Raw genomic sequence first — 25,389 nt, forward strand, 5'->3', positions numbered from 1 at the left:
GTTTCTTAAATGTTTTATAAATCTCATTTAATATTTTTATTTTTCTCGTATATATGTTCCTATTATAAATGCAATTCCTTATTTATTTATTTGTTTTTTATATTATTTTATATTGATCGACTTCATTAAATATGTGTTTATTGATGTCATATTTTATGTAGCATATTTAAAAAATATATTTTCCTATTGTTAATGCAATTTACTTATTTGTGTATATATTCTGTATATATATATATATATATATATATATATATATACAAACATTTAAAAGATATTGAAAGATATATATATATATCTTTCTGATATATATATATATATATATATATATATATATATATATATCTTTCAATATCTTTTAAATGTTTGTTGTACTTCTCACCTAAAAAAAAAACAATAATAATAATTGAAACAAACAAACAAACATCACATCTGTTTGACTTTAGAACTTTTATTATCAGTGTTGAGTCTGGAGTTTTTCCAACAGGCCTTTTGAACGAGTCAACTTCTCAACAAATGGTGCCACAGGTGGGATGCTAACTGATAGCCTAGCTCGTTGGATGAAGCGTCGTCACAGTATTTTTTCACAAAATAAATCCAACAATTTTTTAATCGGTCTCTTCTGACCGTGAAGAGCGAAAATGTTGTTCATGAACAAAATACTAGTTGTTTTTGTTGCATAAATATAGATTCCAGTGTGTGAGAAAAATAGAGGTGAAAATAGAATCTCATCGGGCGAACAGAGAGTTGAACATCAAACATGACTCGTGCGTTTCTCATAAAGATCCGAATCATCCGCATGCGATTCAGTCAAAGATACAAAATACACAAGAAAAACACGTGGAAACACTTGAAGCTTGAAAACAACTGTTTGGTTCCGTCTTTGTTGAGGGGACGACACTTTCGTTTGATGCCGCTCCATTAAAAATGTTGGTTTGGAAACTAAATCTTGTCCAAGAGCAAACACTTATTGTCTATAAAGCACTTAAAATTACAATTGTATCCTTTTTCAAATACTTTCTTTTATGGTTTGTATTGAATTTCATCACATTAATGTTTAATAATTGAAAACCAATAAACATGTATTTATTTAACTGACGATTGTTAATTATGTTTAATATTTTAGATCTATATATATATTCTTTTTTTCTCTTGTTTCCCTAACTACATTTTTCATATAATATTTGTAATTATATACGTATATATCCATACTTAACTTAAATTTCTTCTACACATCAATGAGCCAATTTTTTTTCCACAATTGTATATATATTTATTTATTCTTTTTTCCACATTTTTCTCTACCTTGTTCCATACATTAGATTTTTCTTTATATGTAGTAACTTATTTCCCTATATTTGTATGTTTTTACAAATATTTATTCCCTTTTATACTAAATATAAATAATGTATTTGTTATTACAAAGTGTGTTAATGTGTTTAAATCACATGTGATTGATTCTAAATGATTCTTTTGTATCTGTATCTGTAGTTTTATGATGTTCCACATGTTTGGTGTCAAATAAAAGCACAAATAAAAACAAATCTCTCAACTTTCAGGAAACCATGTTGCAGCATCAGAAGGTACTTTTGTCCCGGACTCACAACTACACAACTGCACAAACGAAACAACACGTAAGTAACAAGTCGTCAGAACTCGCTCTTGAAATAAAGTGGTGATGATTGATGACATCATCAAAACGCGCCACTGAACACGAAAGCTTGAGTTGAAACCGAACATGCGGTCGCGATGCGTTCGTGGCCCGTCGGTCACGAGGCTCAAACATCATGCAGACGAGGTAAGACATCCGTGAGAGAAACATTCGGGAACACGTTCATGCTCCGGTCTACATTCAGGGGTCACGACCCGAGACCGAGGTCGTCACAGTGAACGTTGGATTTGGAGCCACGTCGGCCTCGTCGGCGGCGAGAACTTGCTTTGGTTGCTAGTCGAGGGTAAAAAGCTCTGGAGTCAGTAGAAATGTAGAAACTGGCCTTGGAAACGTCCCTGAACCTGTGACCTGTGACCTGTGACCTGTGACCTGAATCATTCACTTGTCGCCGCCGGTTCCTGTGGCGTCCTGACCGTGTGACTCCAGGGCGCCCTCCGGTGGCCGCGGGTCGCAGGACTCCGGTCCAGACGGTTGGTACGAGCAGCTCAACTCCTGCCACTTCCCTCGGTTGGCGTCGATCCCGTCGACCATCGGCTGCAGCTTCCTGTTCAGCTTGAACAACGACTGCGACGAACCAGAGGCGGCGTCACGTATGTCGCGGGAATATTGAACATGTCATCCATTTTTTTTTATTAAGTTTGTTTTAAGCATTGAATCATTTCTCAAAAAATAAACAAGTTCAATAAATCGTATATTAAAAGATTGTTTTTTGTATTGGATAATGGAAATCAATAATTGATATATTGAAAGGTTGAATTTGTTTCCTTATTAATTAAATATAAATAAGAGAGTTTAATATTCTAATTCCAATAATTACAAATATGATTTTTCATTTTTCAATCCATGTTCCTTTAAAGTAACATAAGAATGTTGCTGTGATGACACCAGACTAAACCAATCGAGCACCGAGCTACTGGATCATGTGATTCTATGTTGTCATGTGATCGTCTGGGCCTCGCAGGATTGGCTGAAAGTTGGATCCATTAGTTCAGTCTCTGATAATATTGTCTGGAGACACTTTCATACCAACGTTTTTATATTGAATTAAAAGGAGTAAACATTTGAAAATTTTGAATTTAGAAAATATATTTTTTAATTACTGTAAATGGAATATCAAACTCTATGTGTAAAAATCAAAAACAAAATGTAAAATTAATTAAAAACATTGAAGACGACAAGTACTGACCACTGCAGACTTAACAAGGTAGTGAAAATGTATATAATAATAACATAATAACACAATAATTGTAAGTTATTTGGGGCTTAAATTAGTTAATAAGTAAATCATTTTGAAATATTTTTCATTCAAAATTGTTCAGTAAAAAAACAAACCTTTTACTACAGAAATACTTGAATTAAAATCTTCAAAAATAAGAATTTAAACCTTAAAAACAACAACAATTCAATAAAGAAAATGAAAAGTTTCAACGTTTTAAATAGTTTCAATGCACAGACATACTTCTGTGCTCACAATTTAGCCCCAAATACTGACAGAACATAAAAGTACTGTTAACGATGGCCCATCATGCACTGGGGTACCTGGTAGAGAGGTGTGCAGATGCCGTCGATCCACTCCAGCTGAAGCGCCGGAAGCTCGTCTTTTCGGTTTCGGTCAAAAATGGCCTGAAGAGAAGTTGAAACAGATTTTTTAATGCAGTTCTGACAGGACAATAACCATTACTGTGCTGGTCATTTATGAACACTTGGATTCTAGCAGACTTCCTGTCTGGACAGGAAGTGAGCAGTAAGATGGAGGGAAAGGAGGATCAACAAAATTCTTGAGCTATAAATGTCTCGATTCCTCATGACGTTGATTTTTACCACCGTGTACTCCTTTAAAGTCGTTGTTTTAAAACGTGATTCGATGGTTTGTGGTGGAAAGGAAAGTGTTGGACTCACGGCCGGAGTCATCTTCAGCTCGGACCTCTCTCGGTCGCCCTGCTCGAAGAACTCGCTCGTCACCAGCTCCGCCACCTGAAATAAACACCATATTTCTCTCTCATCGCCGGAAAATGTTTTCGCAAACGTTCTCCCCTCGACGTGAATAATTCATCACGGACGTGATTAATCACCGACTCGACCAATCGGCTGCTTCCGTCGGCGCCAAAACGACCATGTGGTTAAATATTCAGCCTGATTAAAATTTCACGACTCATCTGGTTGTTGTTGCTCACGAAGCCTTTCGCTCGCCACTCGCTCGTGTGTCGCTTTGTCGGCAACATCTGGATCCAGATGTGAGGCGGAGTAAACAAAGAGAAGAATCTACCTGTTTGGAAATCTTCCAGGGTCGGGTGACGGCGCCGAGGTCGCAGGCCGTCATCAGCATGGACCTGTGGAGCACCTGGTTACACCTGAGGAAGCGTGATGTCGTGAGGACTCACCTGAGGACTCACCTGAGGATCTCTCTGTGGCCCTCGTCCGTCCAGCTGAAGTCTCCGGACAGAGCGCACTCGAAGAACGTGCTCCTGCGCCTTTAAGAACAAACACAAGTTAGAGTCGTTTCATCGAGAAAGATCGAAATACTCCATTCAATGCTAGTCGTTAGTTCAACTGGTGATGCTATTGATTTACCTCAGGCAAAATATCTCACCCTCGCGAGTCTGGTATACTTGAGGTGTGCGTTGTCAAGAATCGAACTATACACAATATATTTTGATATATAGTGGTACTTTAGGAACACGGATATATTTGTAGAACTTGAGTAACCAAAATATGTCCAAACATCAGCTTTAAAAGCTGCTGTAGTCACTGTATCCTCTCGTCCTCAGTTGTAACTGCTTTCATTTGTTTTCAAACCAAAATATGTCCAAACATCAGCTTTAAAAGCTGCTGTAGTCACTGTATCCTCTCGTCCTCAGTTGTAACTGCTGTCATTTGTTTTCAAACCAAAATATGTCCAAACATCAGCTTTAAAAGCTGCTGGAGTCACTGTATCCTCTCGTCCTCAGTCAACCCCGGGATCTCATTTAATTTTTCCCTTAGCTGCTGCCATCTAGAGGTTGGAAGTTATGTTGTTTTAAAGTTTGACACTTAGTTTTTCAAGGCCCTAAATAATTTAATTCAGTTGAAAATACTTTTTTTTTTTATTTTGTAAACACTTTCGATACACTACTTAAATATTTAAACCTTATCATAAAAAAATGTTTTGCGATATTTAAGTATATCCTTTTTTTCTTACACCCTTAGTTTGATAAAGACATGTTTGAGGTATTTTTTTTTTTATTCCTAAATATCATATCAGACAACTTTTTACTTGCTAGTGGTGCCACTGGTGCCATCATTTTAAACTGATTTGCCTCAGGCAAAATATCACACCCCTGTGTACTCCTCTACATAGTCGGGTACAAAATACACTCTCCAGAGTAAGTCTATAGTTTAGTGTTTGTTTACATCTTTCATTTCTCGGCAACTTGGACTCAGACTTTTAGAAGAGGTGTTCTTATCATATTATTATTATTATTATCTCGGGTTCCTCATGTGGTGTCACTCACTCGAAGTGCAGCGTCAGGTCGGTGGACAGGATGGCCTGCTTCAACAGTTGCATCATGTTGCTGTACTCTTTGGAGCAGAGGTTGGCGAAGATATTGTGACCCTGTGTCGGAGAAACATGGGCAGATCATCGCTCAGTGTCGGAGCCGCCGCTCATTACGATGTTAATTAGTCGGACTATAGACTTTCCAGCTCCCTTTTCTCCAAACTGATCGATACACAATCTAGTTAGCCGGGACTTGCTGATTGTTACATATTGTGTCCCGAAGCTTGTGTTTGGACCAGAGAAACATTTACATCGTGAACGAGGTGTTTTTTTTTAAACTTGTGGATAAAGATTTAAAATGTTGTCGAACTCGGACGTCGTCATCGTTTACTGTCGTAGGTGATAAAGTGACGTCTTCAGTGTAGATGTTTCATTTAAACACCTTCTAATCCCATAACAGCAAAGCCCTTCCAGTAGTTATTAGTCAAAGACTGTGAGGCTCAGTAGCTCTGTTAGGCTTTTTAGTATTACTCTGTTAGGCTCGGTAGTATTACTCTGTTAGGCTCCGTAGTATTACTCTGTTAGGCTTTTTAGTATTACTCTGTTAGGCTCCGTAGTATTGCTCTGTTAGGCTTTGTAGTATTACTCTGTTAGGCTCCGTAGTATTGCTCTGTTAGGCTCCGTAGTATTACTCTGTTAGGCTTTTTAGTATTACTCTGTTAGGCTCCGTAGTATTGCTCTGTTAGGCTCTGTAGTATTACTCTGTTAGGCTCCGTAGTATTGCTCTGTTAGGCTCTGTTGTATTACTCTGTTAGGTTCCGTAGTATTGCTCTGTTAGGCTTTGTAGTATTACTCTGTTAGGCTTTGTAGTATTACTCTGTTAGGCTCGGTAGTATTACTCTGTTAGGCTCGGTAGTATTACTCTGTTAGGTTCCGTAGTATTGCTCTGTTAGGCTTTGTAGTATTACTCTGTTAGGTTCCGTAGTATTGCTCTGTTAGGCTTTGAAGTATTACTCTGTTAGGTTCCGTAGTATTGCTCTGTTAGGCTTTGTAGTATTACTCTGTTAGGCTTTGTAGTATTACTCTGTTAGGCTCTGTAGTATTGCTCTGTTAGGCTTTGTAGTATTACTCTGTTAGGTTCCGTAGTATTGCTCTGTTAGGCTTTGTAGTATTACTCTGTTAGGCTTTGTAGTATTACTCTGTTAGGCTCTGTAGTATTGCCCTGTTAGGCTTTGTAGTATTACTCTGTTAGGCTTTGTAGTATTACTCTGTTAGGTTCCGTAGTATTGCTCTGTTAGGCTTTGAAGTATTACTCTGTAAGGCTCCGTAGCATTGCTCCGTGAGGCTCTGAAGGATAACTCAGTATATCACTGTAGTTTTACTCTGCGAGTAAACATAGTATTACTTTGCGATTCTTTTAGTATTACTCCGCAATGCTCCACAGTATTACTCTGTATTACTCTCCATAGTAATAAACCTTGTGGAAAAAAATACATCAAAGCAATACTATATATATATTTTTTTGTAATTCAGGAACATTTTAATAAACCTTGTATAACTTCGATAAACATGTTTAAATTACATTTTTTTTTACTTGTCGTATCTTTTAACAGTTTTTCAGTTTGATTCGTCGACGTCTCAAACCCTTAAACCAAAGGTGTAGACGCCCAGTTCCATGAGAGGGAGTGAGATAAACAAAGAGCAATGTTAGAAAACAAGTGTTTCATTGAGAGTCTCACCTCACTTTGCAGGATCATCACGGCATGATTGAAGTGATGATGTTCCAGAGTCGCCGAAGTGCCGTAGAGCAAGGCCAGGGCAGAGCCGGTCCTGCAAGCCGTGCGATCGATCAATCACTGATCAATCACTGATCAATCACTGATCAATCACTGATCAATCACTGATCAATCACTGATCAATCACTGATCAGTCCGTGATCAATTGGGTTTGGTTCTACTGACTTGGCCTGGAAGGCGTTGTTGGTCCCGCGGTGGTCCAGGTCGTGACAGAGACATCCTACCATCAGCGCCAGAGTCTCGGCGTCTGACAACACGTCCTGGAAACTCGCCGTCTGTGACGAACACATGTTGAACATTCACCACCTCTGGGGTCAAAGTTCACACGTACTATTGTTTTCTCTCTTCTCGTCTTTATGTTCTAGAAAATACTTCCGTTTCTAAAGTCATTTATTTATACGTTTTCATCAATGAATGTACTTTAACTGAGGACCCGTCGTCATGGAAACAAGATCTTTGAATCCTTCAAAAAACCTTCTTTTAATGGTGTGTTTATGAAAGAAATATGAGGAAGTTGAGGAGTTTTTAATACATTATAAAATAGTTTTCTTTCACTTTTACATGGTTTCACATGTTTATTGAATGGCTTGTCAAGTTGTTGTAACACACAAAGTGATCTATAGGTGGCGGTGTTTCCCTCGTTAGCTCCGTCTTAAAACTTAACTATGATTAAAACGATACAAATGATGACGTGAAGACAAATTAGTTTGTGTTTTATCATCAATCGTGTTTAAATGATGGCATAAACTTTGAATAATAATAGAATATAACATGAATTTGAATTGTTTATATCCATGATTGGATCCTATAAACTATTGTTTTATTATAAATTATTCAACCGTTAACCTTAAGCATTAATTTAATTGCATATTATTTAAAATATAATCTTAAAAAGAAATGGAAAAACATTTTTTTGCCTAAATATGTCACGGAAACAAAAAAATCTATTGCAAAAAGTTGAAGTATTGTTTGTTAATTATGAAATGAAATAGGAAAAAGTAGCTTTATTGTGTAATATTTAATCTTAAACAAGTTTTATTCACATCTATGATCTGAAAACATTAGAAAACATTCCTCCAGAAATGACGTTGAGAAAGTTTGATCAAATGTATTCTTGTTATCAGTTCATGGTGTGAAAACTCACCGTGATCATGACGAACATGCACTGCGACACGTTGAAGGCGTGTCTCCAGTTGTGATACGCGACGGTCCTGTAGTTCTTCCTCACCGTGAGCAGCCAGCGACACAGAACCTGCGGAGGGTTCGGACGCCGTCGTCACAACGTGGCGAGCGAAGGAACCTGAACGTCTACCTCGTAGTCGATCTTGAACTTCTGGACGACGCCGAGCTCCAGGAACATCCGCAGAGACGCCGTGATCATGGCGTCGTTGTCCAGCGAGAAGTCGTTGAAGTGAAACTCGTCGATGCCCAACTCGCTGCTCAGAGGAATCTTCGCCGCCTGAGAGAGCAGGAGGTCGTCAGCGACGCGTGATGATTGACAGGAGAGTCTTGATGAGTCAAGGTCACGAGGTCGTCAGCGACGCTTGATGATTGACAGGAGAGTCTTGATGAGTCAAGGTCACGAGGTCGTCAGCGACACGTGATGATTGACAGGAGAGTCTTGATGAGTCAAGGTCACGAGGTCGTCAGCGACACTTGATGATTGACAGGAGAGTCTTGATGAGTCAAGGTCACGAGGTCGTCAGCGACGCTTGATGATTGACAGAAGAGTCTTGATGAGTCAAGGTCACGAGGTCGTCAGCGACGCTTGATGATTGAGAGAGGGGTCTTGATGAGTCAAGGTCACGAGGTCGTCAGCGACACGTGATGATTGACAGAAGCGTCTTGATGAGTCAAGGTCACAAGGTCGTCAGCGACGCTTGATGATTGACAGAAGAGTCTTGATGAGTCAAGGTCACGAGGTCGTCAGCGACGCGTGATGATTGACAGGAGAGACTTGATGAGTCAAGGTCACGAGGTCGTCAGCGACACGTGATGATTGACAGAAGAGTCTTGATGAGTCAAGGTCACGAGGTCGTCAGCGACGCTTGATGATTGACAGGAGAGACTTGATGAGTCAAGGTCACGAGGTCGTCAGCGACACGTGATGATTGACAGAAGAGTCTTGATGAGTCAAGGTCACGAGGTCGTCAGCGACACGTGATGATTGACAGAAGCGTCTTGATGAGTCAAGGTCACAAGGTCGTCAGCGACGCTTGATGATTGACAGAAGAGTCTTGATGAGTCAAGGTCACGAGGTCGTCAGCGACACGTGATGATTGACAGAAGCGTCTTGATGAGTCAAGGTCACAAGGTCGTCAGCAACGCTTGATGATTGACAGAAGGGTCTTGATGAGTCAAGGTCACGAGGTCGTCAGCGACGCGTGATGATTGACAGGAGAGACTTGATGAGTCAAGGTCACGAGGTCGTCAGCGACACGTGATGATTGACAGAAGAGTCTTGATGAGTCAAGGTCACGAGGTCGTCAGCGACGCTTGATGATTGACAGGAGAGACTTGATGAGTCAAGGTCACGAGGTCGTCAGCGACACATGATGATTGACAGAAGAGTCTTGATGAGTCAAGGTCACGAGGTCGTCAGCGACACGTGATGATTGACAGAAGCGTCTTGATGAGTCAAGGTCACAAGGTCGTCAGCGACGCTTGATGATTGACAGAAGAGTCTTGATGAGTCAAGGTCACAAGGTCGTCAGCGACACGTGATGATTGACAGAAGCGTCTTGATGAGTCAAGGTCACAAGGTCGTCAGCAACGCTTGATGATTGACAGAAGGGTCTTGATGAGTCAAGGTCACGAGGTCGTCAGCGACGCGTGATGATTGACAGGAGAGTCTTGATGAGTCAAGGTCACGAGGTCGTCAGCGACACGTGATGATTGACAGAAGAGTCTTGATGAGTCAAGGTCACGAGGTCGTCAGCGATGCTTGAGGATTGACATGAGGGTCCTGATGAGTCAAGGTCACAAGGTCGTCAGCGACGCTTGATGATTGACAGAAGGGTCTTGATGAGTCAAGGTTACGAGGTCGTCAGTGACACTTGATGATTGACAGAAGTGTCTTGATGAGTCAAGGTCACAAGGTCGTCAGCGACACGTGATGATTGACAGAAGAGTCTTGATGAGTCAAGGTCACAAGGTCGTCAGCGACACGTGATGATTGACAGAAGAGTCTTGATGAGTCAAGGTCACGAGGTCGTCAGCGACGCTTGATGATTGACAGAAGAGTCTTGATGAGTCAAGGTCACGAGGTCGTCAGCGACACGTGATGATTGACAGAAGAGTCTTGATGAGTCAAGGTCACGAGGTCGTCAGCGACACGTGATGATTGACAGAAGAGTCTTGATGAGTCAAGGTCACGAGGTCGAAGTGATTACGAGCACAAGATTTTTAAAGCTTTTTTTGTGAAGATACTTCTGCGTTTGATTGATGCTACAAGCGGCCATTTTGACTTTCCACTAACTTCAGACCCCACAGCAGGTTGACCTACTGTTTTTTTCAATGTCACTGAAGACATGAAGGAGGATCTTCAGGTTTACGTACGGAAGTATTTCAGTGTCATCAGAATGTTGAGTAGTTGACTTTAACAGTTGATGCCTCAAACACATTTGTTTTTCGGGTCACTTTGACCCAGAGGCCCGAAAACACAACACATTTGTTAACACAAGAAACTTACTTTGTTTTTACTGAAATGTTTTTTGTTTTGTTTTGTTTTGAACAATAAATATTTATCAAAAACTTTAACTCAATAACTTGTATTTTTTTTTCTTCTAACTTTTAAACGTAGATTCATTAAATGATGATGATTCTGTTTGAATGCACTTTAAAAATCTACAACCTTTTCTGAGCTTCTCATGAAAAGGAAAAATCCCCCAAAAAGTACTAAGCTCCGCCCCCTTGTGGCCTCAGCCTGTTCAATGTTTTAGGGATCGTCGATGAGTGACAGCTGTCAGTCGACAGATTCTTACCTTGAGTCGATCAACTTCCACCTTGGAGCAGGTGGCGTGATAAGACAACATCTGCGGGATTTAAAAACAAGATTCACTCGTCTGGTTGTGTATTTGTGTGATTGTGTGATTGTGTGATTGTGTGATTGTGTGATGTGTGCGACGAGTGTGTCATGAGTGAGTCGAAGCTGCTGAAATATTGATGCAACAAACATGTTGATGACGTGAGGTTCGAGGTGAAGAGACGTTCAGTGGAGCACACGCGTGTGGAGATGATCACGTGACTCGTGATCGTCAACATCTGTTCACGTGTCGATCATGTGACTCGATCATGTGACTCGTGATCGTCAACATCTGTTCATGTGTCGATCATGTGACTCGATCATGTGACTCGTGATCGTCAACATCTGTTCATGTGTCGATCATGTGACTCGTGATCGTCAACATCTGTTCACGTGTCGATCATGTGACTCGTGATCGTCAACATCTGTTCACGTGTCGATCATGTGACTCGATCATGTGACTCGTGATCGTCAACATCTGTTCATGTGTCGATCATGTGACTCGTGATCGTCAACATCTGTTCACGTGTCGATCATGTGACTCGTGATCGTCAACATCTGTTCATGTGTCGATCATGTGACTCGATCATGTGACTCGTGATCGTCAACATCTGTTCATGTGTCGATCATGTGACTCGTGATCGTCAACATCTGTTCACGTGTCGATCATGTGACTCGTGATCGTCAACATCTGTTCACGTGTCGATCATGTGACTCGTGATCGTCAACATCTGTTCATGTGTCGATCATGTGACTCGTGATCGTCAACATCTGTTCATGTGTCGATCATGTGACTCGATCATGTGACTCGTGATCGTCAACATCTGTTCACGTGTCGATCATGTGACTCGATCATGTGACTCGTGATCGTCAACATCTGTTCATGTGTCGATCATGTGACTCGTGATCGTCAACATCTGTTCATGTGTCGATCATGTGACTCGTGATCGTCAACATCTGTTCATGTGTCGATCATGTGACTCGATCATGTGACTCGTGATCGTCAACATCTGTTCATGTGTCAATCATGTGACTCGATCATGTGACTCGTGATCGTCAACATCTGTTCATGTGTTCAAGTATCAGATTATTATTTAATAATTTATATATTTTAAAAAAAGGTTTTATTAAACACCTGAATTAAATTCAAGTAATTTTATTTTTTAATATATTCAAAATAAAAGTGTTTTTATACATATGTAGTTTGATATTCTAATGTTAACAATCAAAAAAGAAATTTTCTGAATTCAAGTATTTGTCAATAAAGCTGTTAAAATTCAATGTAAATATATGTTGATTTAATAGATCATGTGATCGTCTGCGCGTCACATGATTGGCCCAAAGTTCAGCAGCTCTGTTGGTTCTGTCTGGTGTCGCCAACGTTTTTATATTGAATTAAAAAGAATATAAATTTAAGAATATTGAGTTAAATAGAAAATATTTGAATTACTGGAATTATAATATTAATTCACATGTAAAAAAAATTAATTTGGAAAATTAAATAACATTTTCCATTCAATTAATAAAGAATCAAAAAAATCAACCTTTCAATTTACAAATAATTTCATTACATTCTTCAAAAGTAAATAAAATCGAAATTAAAAATTAAAATAAATCAAAGTCTTAACATTAAAAAAGTTAAAATTCAAATGTTCTTCCAAACCCAAGGTTACCAAAGGTCTACTGAAAGATGAACTCACGTCTAGCGCCACCGACTGCTTGGCCCAGGTCTTCTTCACCTGGTTGTACATCATGGTGTTGTTGATTCCAAGTCCACAGAAGATCACGAAGGCCTTCAAGGTCACCAACAAAACATTTAAACTCTTTTAAAACTCTCTCACGTCAGAATCCAACCTCGAAAAGTCTCTGGTCGGCGTCGTTGAAGGTCTTTCTGTCCAGACGGTTGAGGATCTGAGCGACACCTGTCGACGCGTCAGATGATCAGACGCGTCAAAACCATCCTCTGGCTGAGGAACCTACCGATGATCTGATGAGTTCTGTTCCAGATCGGGACGCACAGCACGGACCGGATGTGGAACCCTGACGCCTGGTCCGCCTGCGACGACACACACGGTCACGTGTTAGACACACAATCATCCTGTGTGTAGTTCAGGTGTGTAACTTCAACAACATCTTCTTCTGAAGCAGCAGACGAGCCGAGAAACACTCCCCTTAATGACCGCTAGGGGGAGACATTCCTGTTTGGAAGTTGGTTCAAGTTTCTTTGCTTCTGTTGGTTTACTCCGGACACTCCGAGGTTAATGTGACTTTAAGGGTCCATGTTTAAGTTAGTGTGTGTCATAGGTATGTTGTCTTTGAAATTCAATTTGAGTTTAACATTTACAGTGTAGAAAACTTGAATTTATTTTCGAGTTTGATTTTCTTATTAAAAAAAATCCATTTTTTTTTCTCTAAATTCAATATTTACTTATGTTTATAGTATTTGTTTCCTTTTTAAATGAATAAATCTATAATGAAAATGTTCGCACTATTATACCGACATTTTATATTTAATTTAAACAAAGATAATGTCAAACTCTGTGTTGATTAAATTGATAAATGATTGTTAGTTTCAAGATGTTTCCAGGTTTTATCTTAAGATATTAAACTCCTGAAATAATGCTGTAAAAATGTACTTGTTGTGTAAAAAGCTCTGGATCAGGTCAAAAAGAGGCAGAGAAGCAGAAGTTTGTGCTGATCTGTGACGGACCTCGGCGTCGAAGCGAGGGTCTTGACACACGTCGCTGATGTTGACAGGAAGTCCAGTCGACGCCACCAGCTCAGCGATGCTGTTATTGATCAACCAGTCGGAGCACGAGAGCTTCTCCAGGCTGCTGTGGAAGAAGAACATAAACATCTTATATATATATATATATATATATATATATATATATATATATGAGTTAGTTTATCTACACCATCATGAACTTCAGCTGTAAATATAGAACTTTATCAAATACAATATTGAACATTAAAATACTTGATATTATTGAAACAATCAATTATTTGTTATATTAAACTTTTAAATTGAATGATTTTTTTTATACAGAATGAGTTTGATGTTCTTATTTCAATAATATATAAATAAAACACATTTTCTAAATACAATGTATTACTTAAATTAATAATTTTTAATGAAGAAGGTCGATATATTTTATATTTGATATAAGAGTCGACAAATAAAGAATAATAATATCAAACTCTACGTGTAAATAAATTTGAATTAAATTAATAAAAAAAGAAAAATAAACATTCAATATGCAAAGGAACTAATTAAATTATTCAAAAAATGTTTAAATATTAAATATAACTGTTCAATATTCCGACGATTTATGATTGACAACGAGAACTTCTAGTACTTCTACTAGTACTTAAAAGTGCTTCTATATTTCTACTTATTAAACATTTTGTATTCTCTCTTAATGATTGATATCAAGAGTCGGGTCGAGGGGGCAGCAGCCGGAGCGAAGATCTCCAGACTTTCTCCAACTCTTCTTGGAATTAAACATTTTTTTTAGATGTTCCTGGTCAGGAAGGAGGTATACGTCTCTGCGACTCGTCCTGGGTCTGCCCCGAGGTCTCCTCCCAGTGGGACCCCGGTGTGTTTCTGCTGTGAGTCTCTCCTGAACGACTGAGCTCCTCAGACCAGAGACAACCTTGTTCTCCGGGTCAAAGATGTCTTCACTTCCAGACCAGAGTTATGACCATGATTCTGAAGGACCCGCTCACCTCATGTCTCGGTCCACGTTGCACAGAGGAGACATGAGCTCGAAGGTCTTGGAGAACTTGACCACCTGCGGGGAGAGTCACAGGAGATGTTGGACGGACCACCACGGACGGATCTTCTCGCAGCTTCACCGGCGAGTCGATGTCCTCCAGCAGCAGCACGGAGCAGCGCTCGCACTGGAGCAGCGTCAGCGCTCGCTGCATGATCTTCCTCACGATCTTCTCCAGGTCCGTCTGCTCCTCGAACAGGTCGTTGACCACCTCCAGCAGAGCCTGGACCACCACAGCTCTGTCAGCTCAACATCCGGAGCAAGACCTCCGCGAGGTTCTCACCCGACTGCGCTCGTACTCCTTGCGCGACTCGGAGAAGAGCTTGGCGTTGGAGATGGAGATCCCACAGAAGGGCAGGTACATCTGCAGCACCTGGATGAGACATGGTGAGTCCAGCATCTGCTCCTGGAAACAACTTCTTAAAAGAACTCAATGATTGTTTAGATGCTGGATCACAAGAGCTGAGGCGTCAAAACCACTGAAACAATCGAACATTTCCTGCTGCAGGAGGTGGACCTGCTCAGCTGCCCCCTAGTGGACGAGTGTAGAAGCTCTAGGAAGCATAAAGAAATGTATCAGAAAACTTTAATTACTAGAGTTTTAAACACAACATAACTTTATTGGTGGCGTTAAAGATATAAAAAAGTAAATAATACGAATGGAATAAATGTATATAGTTGATTATAAAAACCAAGCTTTTAAATCCATCATACATTTGGTTATTGTTAGATACTACTAAGGTACTATTACCTTTTTCTTTAAGCTTTGTTTTGTTTTAAAAAAAAGCCCTTTTTATTTCCCGTTGAAATATTGTTTTTTAACCATTTGAGAGATTTTTAAGAATTAACTTTTGATATTTGTAAATGAAAATAATTTAAACATTTTTTAAATAACATAAATAAAATAAGTTCCAGCCTAAACGAAAAATGTGTATTTTTATTTATTTATTTAATTCAAAAATGTTAACGTGGAGGTGATGCTGGAGCTGGTATCACAACATTTGATCCAAACGTGTCGTTACGCTACTACATGTTGCAGCAGAGTGCCAGACAGTGATGGTGCGGTTGAAACTACACACATGGTAGAAATGCTGTTAATGCAGTATTTGTGATGTAGTACTAATATTTACGGTTGCGCCGAACTCTCTCCTGGTCTCAGACGGAACAAGTAAATGTGTCTTAAGTATTTATCTTAAAATATACATTTCTTAAACACATTTACAGCTTCTTTCTTTAGCTGAAATTCAACCAGCGTCTGCTTCCTTCTGATTGGCCGACATTTTGTGCTGAACAAGCAGACTTTCCGGCGAGAACGAGTGTTTTCTCTTTATGTCTCTGGGAGTTTCTGTGCAATATTTGGTCACCAATAAAGCGAGATATAGGTGCTCATTAAGCGCTGGATCCTGCTCTAATGCGTTCTGCTCGGCTCACTTTAAGTGCGCGGTGGAGAGTTGATCCTGGGAATGTGCGAGAGTTTATATATTGCACAGCTTTTAATGTTCCACACTTGAGCTCCGGCTGACCTTCTGTCTCCACGCCTCCGGAGAACGTTTGGTCTCCACAGCCATTAACACAAGCACACGGTGTCTCCCTCGACCCTCGACCCTTGACCCTCGACACGCTCACCTTCTCGTCGTCCTCGGTGAAGGGCGTGCCCGTGGGGTTCTTGTTGATGGCCTGCACGACCCCGATGACCTCGCCGTCGCTGTTGCAGATGGCCATGCAGAGGATGGACTGAGTCTTGTAGCCTGTTAGCTTGTCGATCTCATCACTGAAGCGATGATCCTGAGGAAGTTATGGTGTGTTATAGTGATATATACTGTAGTAACAAGTATATGTGTAGTATTGTCCAGTACTTGACTCTGGTGTTGTGATAGTGTAGTAACAAGTATATATGTGTAGTATTGTCCAGTACTTGACTCTGGTGTTGTGATAGTGTAGTAACAAGTATATATGTGTAGTATTGTCCAGTACTTGACTCTGGTATTGTGATAGTGTAGTAACAAGTATATATGTGTAGTATTGTCCAGTACTTGACTCTGGTGTTGTGATAGTGTAGTAACAAGTATTTATGTCTAGTATTGTCCAGTACTTGACTCTGGTGTTGTGATAGTGTAGTAACAAGTATATATGTGTAGTATTGTCCAGTACTTGACTCTGGTGTTGTGATAGTGTAGTAACAAGTATATATGTGTAGTATTGTCCAGTACTTGACTCTGGTATTGTGATAGTGTAGTAACAAGTATATATGTGTAGTATTGTCCAGTACTTGACTCTGGTGTTGTGATAGTGTAGTAACAAGTATATATGTGTAGTATTGTCAAGTACTTGACTCTGGTGTTGTGATAGTGTAGTAACAAGTATATATGTGTAGTATTGTCCAGTACTTGACTCTGGTGTTGTGATAGTGTAGTAACAAGTATATATGTGTAGTATTGTCCAGTACTTGACTCTGGTGTTGTGATAGTGTAGTAACAAGTATATATGTGTAGTATTGTCCAGTACTTGACTCTGGTGTTGTGATAGTGTAGTAACAAGTATATATGTGTAGTATTGTCCAGTACTTGACTCTGGTGTTGTGATAGTGTAGTAACAAGTATATATGTGTAGTATTGTCCAGTACTTGACTCTGGTGTTGTGATAGTGTAGTAACAAGTATATATGTGTAGTATTGTCCAGTACTTGACTCTGGTGTTGTGATAGTGTAGTAACAAGTATATATGTGTAGTATTGTCCATTACTTGACTCTGGTGTTGTGATAGTGTAGTAACAAGTATATATGTGTAGTATTGTCCAGTACTTGACTCTGGTGTTGTGATAGTGTAGTAACAAGTATATATATGTAGTATTGTCCAGTACTTGACTCTGGTGTTGTGATAGTGTAGTAACAAGTATATATGTGTAGTATTGTTAAGTACTTGACTCTAGTGTTGTGATAGTGTAGTAACAAGTATATATGTGTAGTATTGTCCAGTACTTGACTCTGGTTTGATGTTTGTTTGTTGACCTATTTTATTATATACACTTCATTAAAATATAAATAATAAAAGTACTATACAAATATTGGTGATAATGATAAAAAAAAGAGCATTTGAAAGCTTAAAAAATATATTTTTGTGTTGATTTATCGATTCTGTTGTGTTGAATATCAATTAATTATCGTGATTTCATTCTTTCTTCAGCTGCAGAGGAAGTAATGAGTGCTGCCATCTAGAGGCACATTTTTTTATTTTAGGACAAAAATGTACACCTTGAATATTTGCATATAATTGTTAGTAATAATATATTTTTTAATGGAGTTCATTGATTTTCTTGCACACATTATGGACATACAAGACATAAAGGTGTGATCAAAATAAAACATGATTTAAAATCCAACAAAATACATCGAAACAATACCTTGAAAAGATAATATCCAAGTGTATCAATATTTTCAGCCCTAGTCGTGAATATTTGAATGAAAAGTGAAATATTTTCTTCTCGTGGTCGATTCTTACGAACGAATCCCTTCTTTCAACCACATGCTGGTTGCCATGGTTACGTGGATTCCTACGTTTGCGTCGTTGTTTTGCGCCTCCATGTAAAGAGTTAACGACGCTCTCGTCAGGGTCTCTGTCGGATGACGCAGCTCCTGGAACGTCTCAGCAGAACCTCCAGGGATGGACTCCTGCTCTCTTACATAACCTGCTGCTGACGCTGGACTCTTTGGTCTCAAACCTTCGTCTGACATAATCAAACTAATTACTTTTGTTCCTCTGTCTCTGAAACACTCGTTTATTACCTTTAATACGCTTCACTTTCTCAAGAACTTCTTTGATGTTTTTATTGCATAACTTCTTTTTTCTGGATCCTTCAACTTTTACTTTGAACCTCCTTCATCTCATCGTCCTCAGTATTTGGTTCTTCAGTTCTTACTCTCGTATATTCTATAAATATACTTGTGTACTTCTTATCCTTTTATAGTCGATACATGTATATTCTATAAATATACTTGTGTATTTCTTATTCTTTTATAGTCAATACATGTATATTCTATAAATATACTTGTGTATTTCTTATTCTTTTATAGTCAATACATGTATATTCTATAAATATACTTGTGTATTTCTTATTCTTTTATAGTCAATACATGTATATTCTATAAATATACTTGTGTATTTCTTATTCTTTTATAGTCAATACATGTATATTCTATAAATATACTTGTGTATTTCTTATTCTGTCACAGTCGATACATGTATATTCTATAAATATACTTGTGTATTTATTATTCTGTCACAGTCGATACATGTATATTCTATAAATATACTTGTGTATTTATTATTCTGTCACAGTCGATACATGTATATTCTATAAATATACTTGTGTATTTATTATTCTTTTAAAGTCAATACATGTATATTCTATAAATATACTTGTGTATTTATTATTCTGTCACAGTCGATACATGTATATTCTATAAATATACTTGTGTATTTATTATTCTTTTAAAGTCAATACATGTATATTCTATAAATATACTTGTGTATTTCTTATTCTGTCACAGTCGATACATGTATATTCTATAAATATACTTGTGTATTTATTATTCTGTCACAGTCGATACATGTATATTCTATAAATATACTTGTGTATTTATTATTCTTTTAAAGTCAATACATGTATATTCTATAAATATACTTGTGTATTTCTTATTCATTCTCTCATTCATTCATTATCGCTTTATCCCTTGTGGAGGTCGCGGGGAGACTCGAGTCTATCCCAGTTTCATAGGGCGAGAGGCAGGGGACACCCTGGACAGGACGCCAGTCTGTCTCAGGACAACCATTCACACACACACTCATATCTACGGACAATTTCCCTCAAGTTCTCAATCAACCTCTGTATGTTTCTGGACTGTGGGAGGAAACCAGAGTGTCCAGAGTAAACCCAGGCAACACGGGGAGAACAAACTAACTACACACAGAAAGTTTCCTTGAACGTATATTCTTTCTTGTTCTTTTTGGCTTTTCCTGTCGGAGTAAATCGAACCTGATGATCTTCACTAAGAATGGACTTGATCACCGTCAGGTTCTCTGCTGCAACTGCGACAGTCGAAGCATTTATTCCAGAGAGTTTGTGACAATGATCGAGTTTTAATGATCAATATGTTGGAAGTTTATCCCCAACTGAGCCAGAATGAGTCAAACTTGAACTTCATCAAACAAATTTAAACAAATAAATCTCTTTTCATTATCATTTTATTGATCAAAAACACTTTATAGATGATACTTTTATTTTTCAGAAAGTTAAATTAGCTCATTAACTAGCTAAACTAGCTGGTTAATCATTCTGTTTGGACCCTCTTTTACTTTAAGTATGAAGGTGGAAGTAAAGCTTAATAAACCTCATATAACAAGCAGAAAAGAGCCAATAAATCATATGAAATTGTGTTTCCTGCTTGAGACCTCGGCTCCTGCTGCTTGAATTTTAAAGAACCATCATCTCTGTAATAATAAAACTACAAGACTGGCATTAAAACTTCAACTTTAATGACCTTATATTAAGAAAGTAAATCATATTTTTAAATGATTCAACAAAAACCAACTGAACCAAATATGTTCTTAATGTAATGAATGAATCTAACGACGTAGATAAAAGGTCCATGATCTCAAACATCGAGTCAAACTACACTTTGAAAACCTGACTTTGATTGTTTTAAATCCATGTTTGCAGAGATCAAGTGTTGAAAGGATTTTATTTATTTTTAAATCTGTGCTATAAGTTGGCGTGTGAGGTGAACCCCAGCAGGTCAGAGGTCAAGGGTCACGCACCTGGTAGGCGTTGGGGATGTTGACGGTCTCCCCGTGCTCGGCCACGTACCCGATGATGCCCTTGCCCCAGGGCACCTGCACCTCGCTGGAGCTGAGGGTGCTGGACGAGGGTCTGACGGTGGTCCCTGAGTGCACGTCGAAGAACTTGGACACCAGGGTCCTCTTGTGGGCCGGACCCTCCACCAGGAACAGCGAGCAGCGGTCCGCGTCCACCAGGATGCAGGCGTTGATGAGGATCTTGTGGCTCAGGTGCGTCAGGTCCAGCTCGTTGGAGATGTCCTTCACCAGCTCCAGGAAGAACTCGCGCTCGCTGGTCTCCTTCAGCCGGTACTTGTAGTCGATGGCGCTGGACGGGTACTGGGGCACGTTGACCCGGGACTCCAGCAGGGCGCTGAGGATGTGCGCGGTGGTGGGCGGCAGGGAGCTGGCTTTACGCAGCAGCGCGCGCCGCCGCACGCTGGAGTGGTCCTCGTGCTCCGCCAGACTCACGTGCTCGTCGTAGGTCCGGTGCGCGGTGCTGGCTTTGGACCGGGCGAAGTTCCGCCGCAGCTCCATGTGGGACGAGCGTCTCCGGAGCCCGTCCGGGTTGGAGGGCCACAGGGGGTCCCGCACCGCGCGCCGCTCCTCGGACACCTTGGACCCGGGCTGGTGGACCTTCAGCCAGCGACCGATCTGCTCGCACTTCGCCTTGCGCACCAGGTACTCCTCGAACAGGTCCGGGTGCCGGTCCAGGAACGCCTCCACGTCCGAGAAGTCGAAGGTCGCCATGGCGGGGTCAGAGGGTCAGAGGGTCAGAGGGTCAGAGGGTCAGAGGGTCAGAGGGTCAGAGGGTCAGAGGGTCAGAGGGTCAGAGGGTCAGAGGGTTGAGGCTCGCATCGCAGACTCCACGCGGCGGGATGGATGCGTGGAGTGGAGGAGAGAAGGAGGAGAGAAGGAGGAGAGGAAAGTGCGTCTCTCTCTCTCTCTCTCTCTCGCTCGCGCGCTCCCTCGCTTTTTATTCCCGCGCCCGGTCCGCGTGCGCGAGGAGCGCCAATCAAAAGCCAATATTTGCTTCTTTCTCTTGAGCATCACGAGCCTCAGCAGAAACACGTTCATCCTCCTGAAGGTTTTTCTCTTTTAACTCAAAATAAACCTTTTTTTTTTACCTGCAGCGCGAAGACATTTTTTAACACAATTACATGATTTATTGTTTGTTTCTTTTCATTTCAAACCGTTTTAAAGTAAATTGAAGAAATGTTATGGAAAGACTTGATCTTGTTATGAAATGTTTAGGTTTAGTTTCTTCCTGTTGGCATGACAACACGCACACGAGAGGATATATTCACCTGTCAATCCATACAAGTGATCGAATGAAAGAATAAAAGAACATGAAGAGTGAATGAAAAGATCGAAGGTTTTAATAGAGAAATGAATCATTTAAAAATAAGATTTTAAGTTGAACATTCAAACTAAGACACAGGTAACATTGATAACCACTGATCAGGTCCAGATGGATCAATATGTAAAACATATAAAAATGACAATGATCTAAATTACATCATTATACACTTATAATTAAATGAAAATAAATTGTTTATTTAAAAAAGCTAAATTTCACAGTCATTTTAACGTCATTTCTAATGAATTGATTGACATATAATCAAAAGAAATTAAAGAAACACTAACTACTCTTCCGTCGCTTGTTTTTGGCGCCACCAGTGGACAACAGTGGTAGTGTTTCCCATGAGGACTAGCGAGTCATCGAATCAGATTGTTTTTCTATAATAATTCATTAATTTCACAGAAATGCGTTTTTCATCATTTTTGTTCCAAAGTATATCTTTTTATTAACCGACAGATGGATTGATGGATGGATGGATGGATGGATGGATGGATGGATGGATGGATGGATGGATGGATGGATGGATGGATGGATGGATGGATGGATGGAAGGATGGATGGATGGATGGATGGATGGATGGATGGATGGATGGATGGATGGATGGATGAGTGGATGGAAGGATAGATGGATGAGTGGATGGAGGGATGGATGGATGGATGGATGGATGGATGGATGGATGGATGGATGGATGGATGGATGGATGGATGGATGGATGGAAGGATGGATGGATGGATGGATGGATGGATGGATGGATGGATGGATGGATGGATGAATGGATGGATGGATGGATGAGTGGATGGAAGGATAGATGGATGAGTGGATGGAGGGATGGATGGATGGATGGATGGATGGATGGATGGATGGATGGATGGATGGATGGATGGATGGATGGATGGATGGATGGATGGATGGATGGATGGAGGATGGTTGGATGGATGTCATAGAAACATGTACTTCTACACTGAGTCTCTCCCTGACGACTGAGCTGCAGAAACTTGACTCGTTGTCTCCACAAAGACTTGCATCAATATGGAGTGAAAACATGAATATGTTTCCAGCTCAGGACTGTGTGAAGATGTTGTATGTTTTATTCATGCAGGTGTGAGTCTGGTGTGTGTCTGGTGTGAGTCTGGTGTGAGTCTGGTGTGAGTCTGGTGTGAGTCGAACACACAATGAAGCTCTTACTGCAGAAGCTCAAGGATTTCTGCCTCGGCTCAATAAAAAAGTCACTGACGGAGAGAATGTAAAATGAAAGAAAATGTGTCGTTTTGACCATCTTTGCTCCGTTGACGCAGTTACACAACCCTCGCTCACATGTACACAAACACACAACCATGACAACCCTCGCTCACATGTACACAAACACACAACCATGACAACCCTTGCTCACATGTACACAAACGCACAACATGCAGATTTTTAGAAGCATCAGAATGATTTCTTTTCACAAGCTTTTCTTCTTTTCAGGTACAAGTTCAGGGTTGACTTGTACACTTCTTTCACAACACACACTCAATAGTACACACACATAATAATATATATATATACATACACACTCAATAGTACACACACATAATAATATATATATATACATACACACTCAATAGTACACAGACATAATAATATGTATATATACATACACACTCAATAGTACACACACATAATAATATATATATAAAGATACACACTCAATAGTACACACACACACAGTAATACACACACACGCTCTAATATATATACATACATACACACTCAATAATACACACACTATTATATATACATACATACACTCAATAATACACACACACACACAATAATATATATACATACATACACACACAATAATTCCCACACACAGAATAATACACACAAACATACTAATATATATATATATATATGTATATATATATATATATATATATATATTTATATATATATGTTTACATATATATATACACACACACACAAACATACTAATATATATATATATACACACACACACAAACATACTAATATATATATGTTTACATATATATATACACACACAATCAATAATATACACACACATACACAATAATATACAAACACTAATATACTGTATATACAACCTTGTATACTGTATACAATATATATATATAATGTATAACATACTCACACACACACACACACACACACACACACACACACACACACACACACACACACACACACACACACACACACACTAACACACACACTAACACACACAAACACATGATCTTACATCTCTTTGATAAATGTTTTTTTATTTTATTTTTAATTGTGTAACTATTACACAACAAGACATAAAGCGTTTGTGTTGATCCTTCTTTTGTGTGTCTGTGTGCATTAGTGTGTGACATTTGTCTGGATGCACAACATAAAGTGGTAAATGTTTGCAGGTGTAACTGGAGGTCGAGGATCGTCGCTTCAATAATCCACGGATCAAAGATGTGATTTATTAGCAGGAAAAATGCAATTTAGACTCTGAGTCCTGGAGGTTTGTTTGTTTGTTTGTTTGTTTGTAAACACTTTGTTCTAACGGTCGCTCCTCTGGGCCTCGCAGGTAATTGGTCAGCGTTCGTCCGACAGGAAGCTCCGGTCGGGAAGATCTCCTGAGGTTCCCAATTAAAAGCACAAAAGCCTGTGATGACCAACAAACATCTTCGTCCAGGAGCTGCTCGTGAGATATATTCTACCGTGTACCTACAAATATTACTTCTTTACGTCTGCAAATATTACTTCATTACGTCTACAAATATTACTTCATTACGTCTACAAATATTACTTCATTATGTCTACAAATATTACTTCATTATGTCTACAAATATTACTTCATTACGTCTACAAATATTACTTCATTACGTCTACAAATATTACTTTCTTACGTCTACAAATATTACTTCATTACGTCTACAAATATTACTTCCTTACGTCTACAAATATTACTTCATTACGTCTACAAATATTACTTCATTACGTCTGCAAATATTACTTCATTACGTCTACAAATATTACTTCATTACGTCTACAAATATTACTTCATTATGTCTACAAATATTACTTCATTACGTCTACAAATATTACTTCATTACGTCTACAAATATTACTTTCTTACGTCTACAAATATTACTTCATTACGTCTACAAATATTACTTTCTTACGTCTACAAATATTACTTCATTACGTCTACAAATATTACTTTCTTACGTCTACAAATATTACTTCATTACGTCTACAAATATTACTTCCTTACGCCCCAAATATTACTTCCTTATATCTACAAATACTACTTCTTTATATCTACAAATATTACTTCATTACGTCTACAAATATTACTTTCTTACGTCTACAAATATTACTTCATTACGTCTACAAATATTACTTCCTTACGTCTACAAATATTACTTCATTATGTCTACAAATATTACTTCCTT

General features: G+C 39.1%; 1 protein-coding gene across 1 annotated transcript; it reads right to left on the reverse strand.

Moving 5' to 3' along the window:
* Positions 1-1,367: 1,367 nt before the first annotated feature.
* pde11al (phosphodiesterase 11a, like) lies at positions 1,368-21,477 on the reverse strand. The gene is made up of 20 exons (XM_087812353.1): positions 20,554-21,477; positions 16,367-16,525; positions 15,024-15,113; positions 14,823-14,963; positions 14,694-14,758; positions 13,675-13,798; positions 12,945-13,020; positions 12,819-12,886; positions 12,665-12,757; positions 10,924-10,974; positions 8,253-8,399; positions 8,085-8,192; positions 7,106-7,215; positions 6,884-6,974; positions 5,161-5,261; positions 4,063-4,140; positions 3,936-3,999; positions 3,569-3,643; positions 3,209-3,292; positions 1,368-2,233 (listed from the first exon to the last, which is right to left on the reverse strand). The coding sequence occupies exons 1-20, from the start codon at positions 21,319-21,321 to the stop codon at positions 2,048-2,050; spliced, it is 2,679 nt and encodes an 892-aa protein (XP_087668479.1). The 5' UTR covers positions 21,322-21,477; the 3' UTR covers positions 1,368-2,047.
* Positions 21,478-25,389: the final 3,912 nt, after the last annotated feature.

This window comes from Callionymus lyra, chromosome 17 (assembly GCF_982586985.1).
Source record: "Callionymus lyra chromosome 17, fCalLyr1.hap1.1, whole genome shotgun sequence".
Taxonomy (NCBI): Eukaryota; Metazoa; Chordata; class Actinopteri; order Syngnathiformes; family Callionymidae; genus Callionymus; species Callionymus lyra.

Excerpts from the sequence above, each read along its gene's own strand:
- pde11al (XM_087812353.1), bottom strand. The coding sequence starts at position 21,321 with ATGGCGACCTTCGACTTCTCGGACGTGGAGGCGTTCCTGGACCGGCAC. Across the intron at positions 8,193-8,252 it reads AGTTCAAGATCGACTACGAG|GTTCTGTGTCGCTGGCTGCT; the intron begins GTAGACGTTCAG and ends AACCCTCCGCAG. Across the intron at positions 4,000-4,062 it reads GGCCACAGAGAGATCCTCAG|GTCCATGCTGATGACGGCCT; the intron begins GTGAGTCCTCAG and ends GGTGCTCCACAG.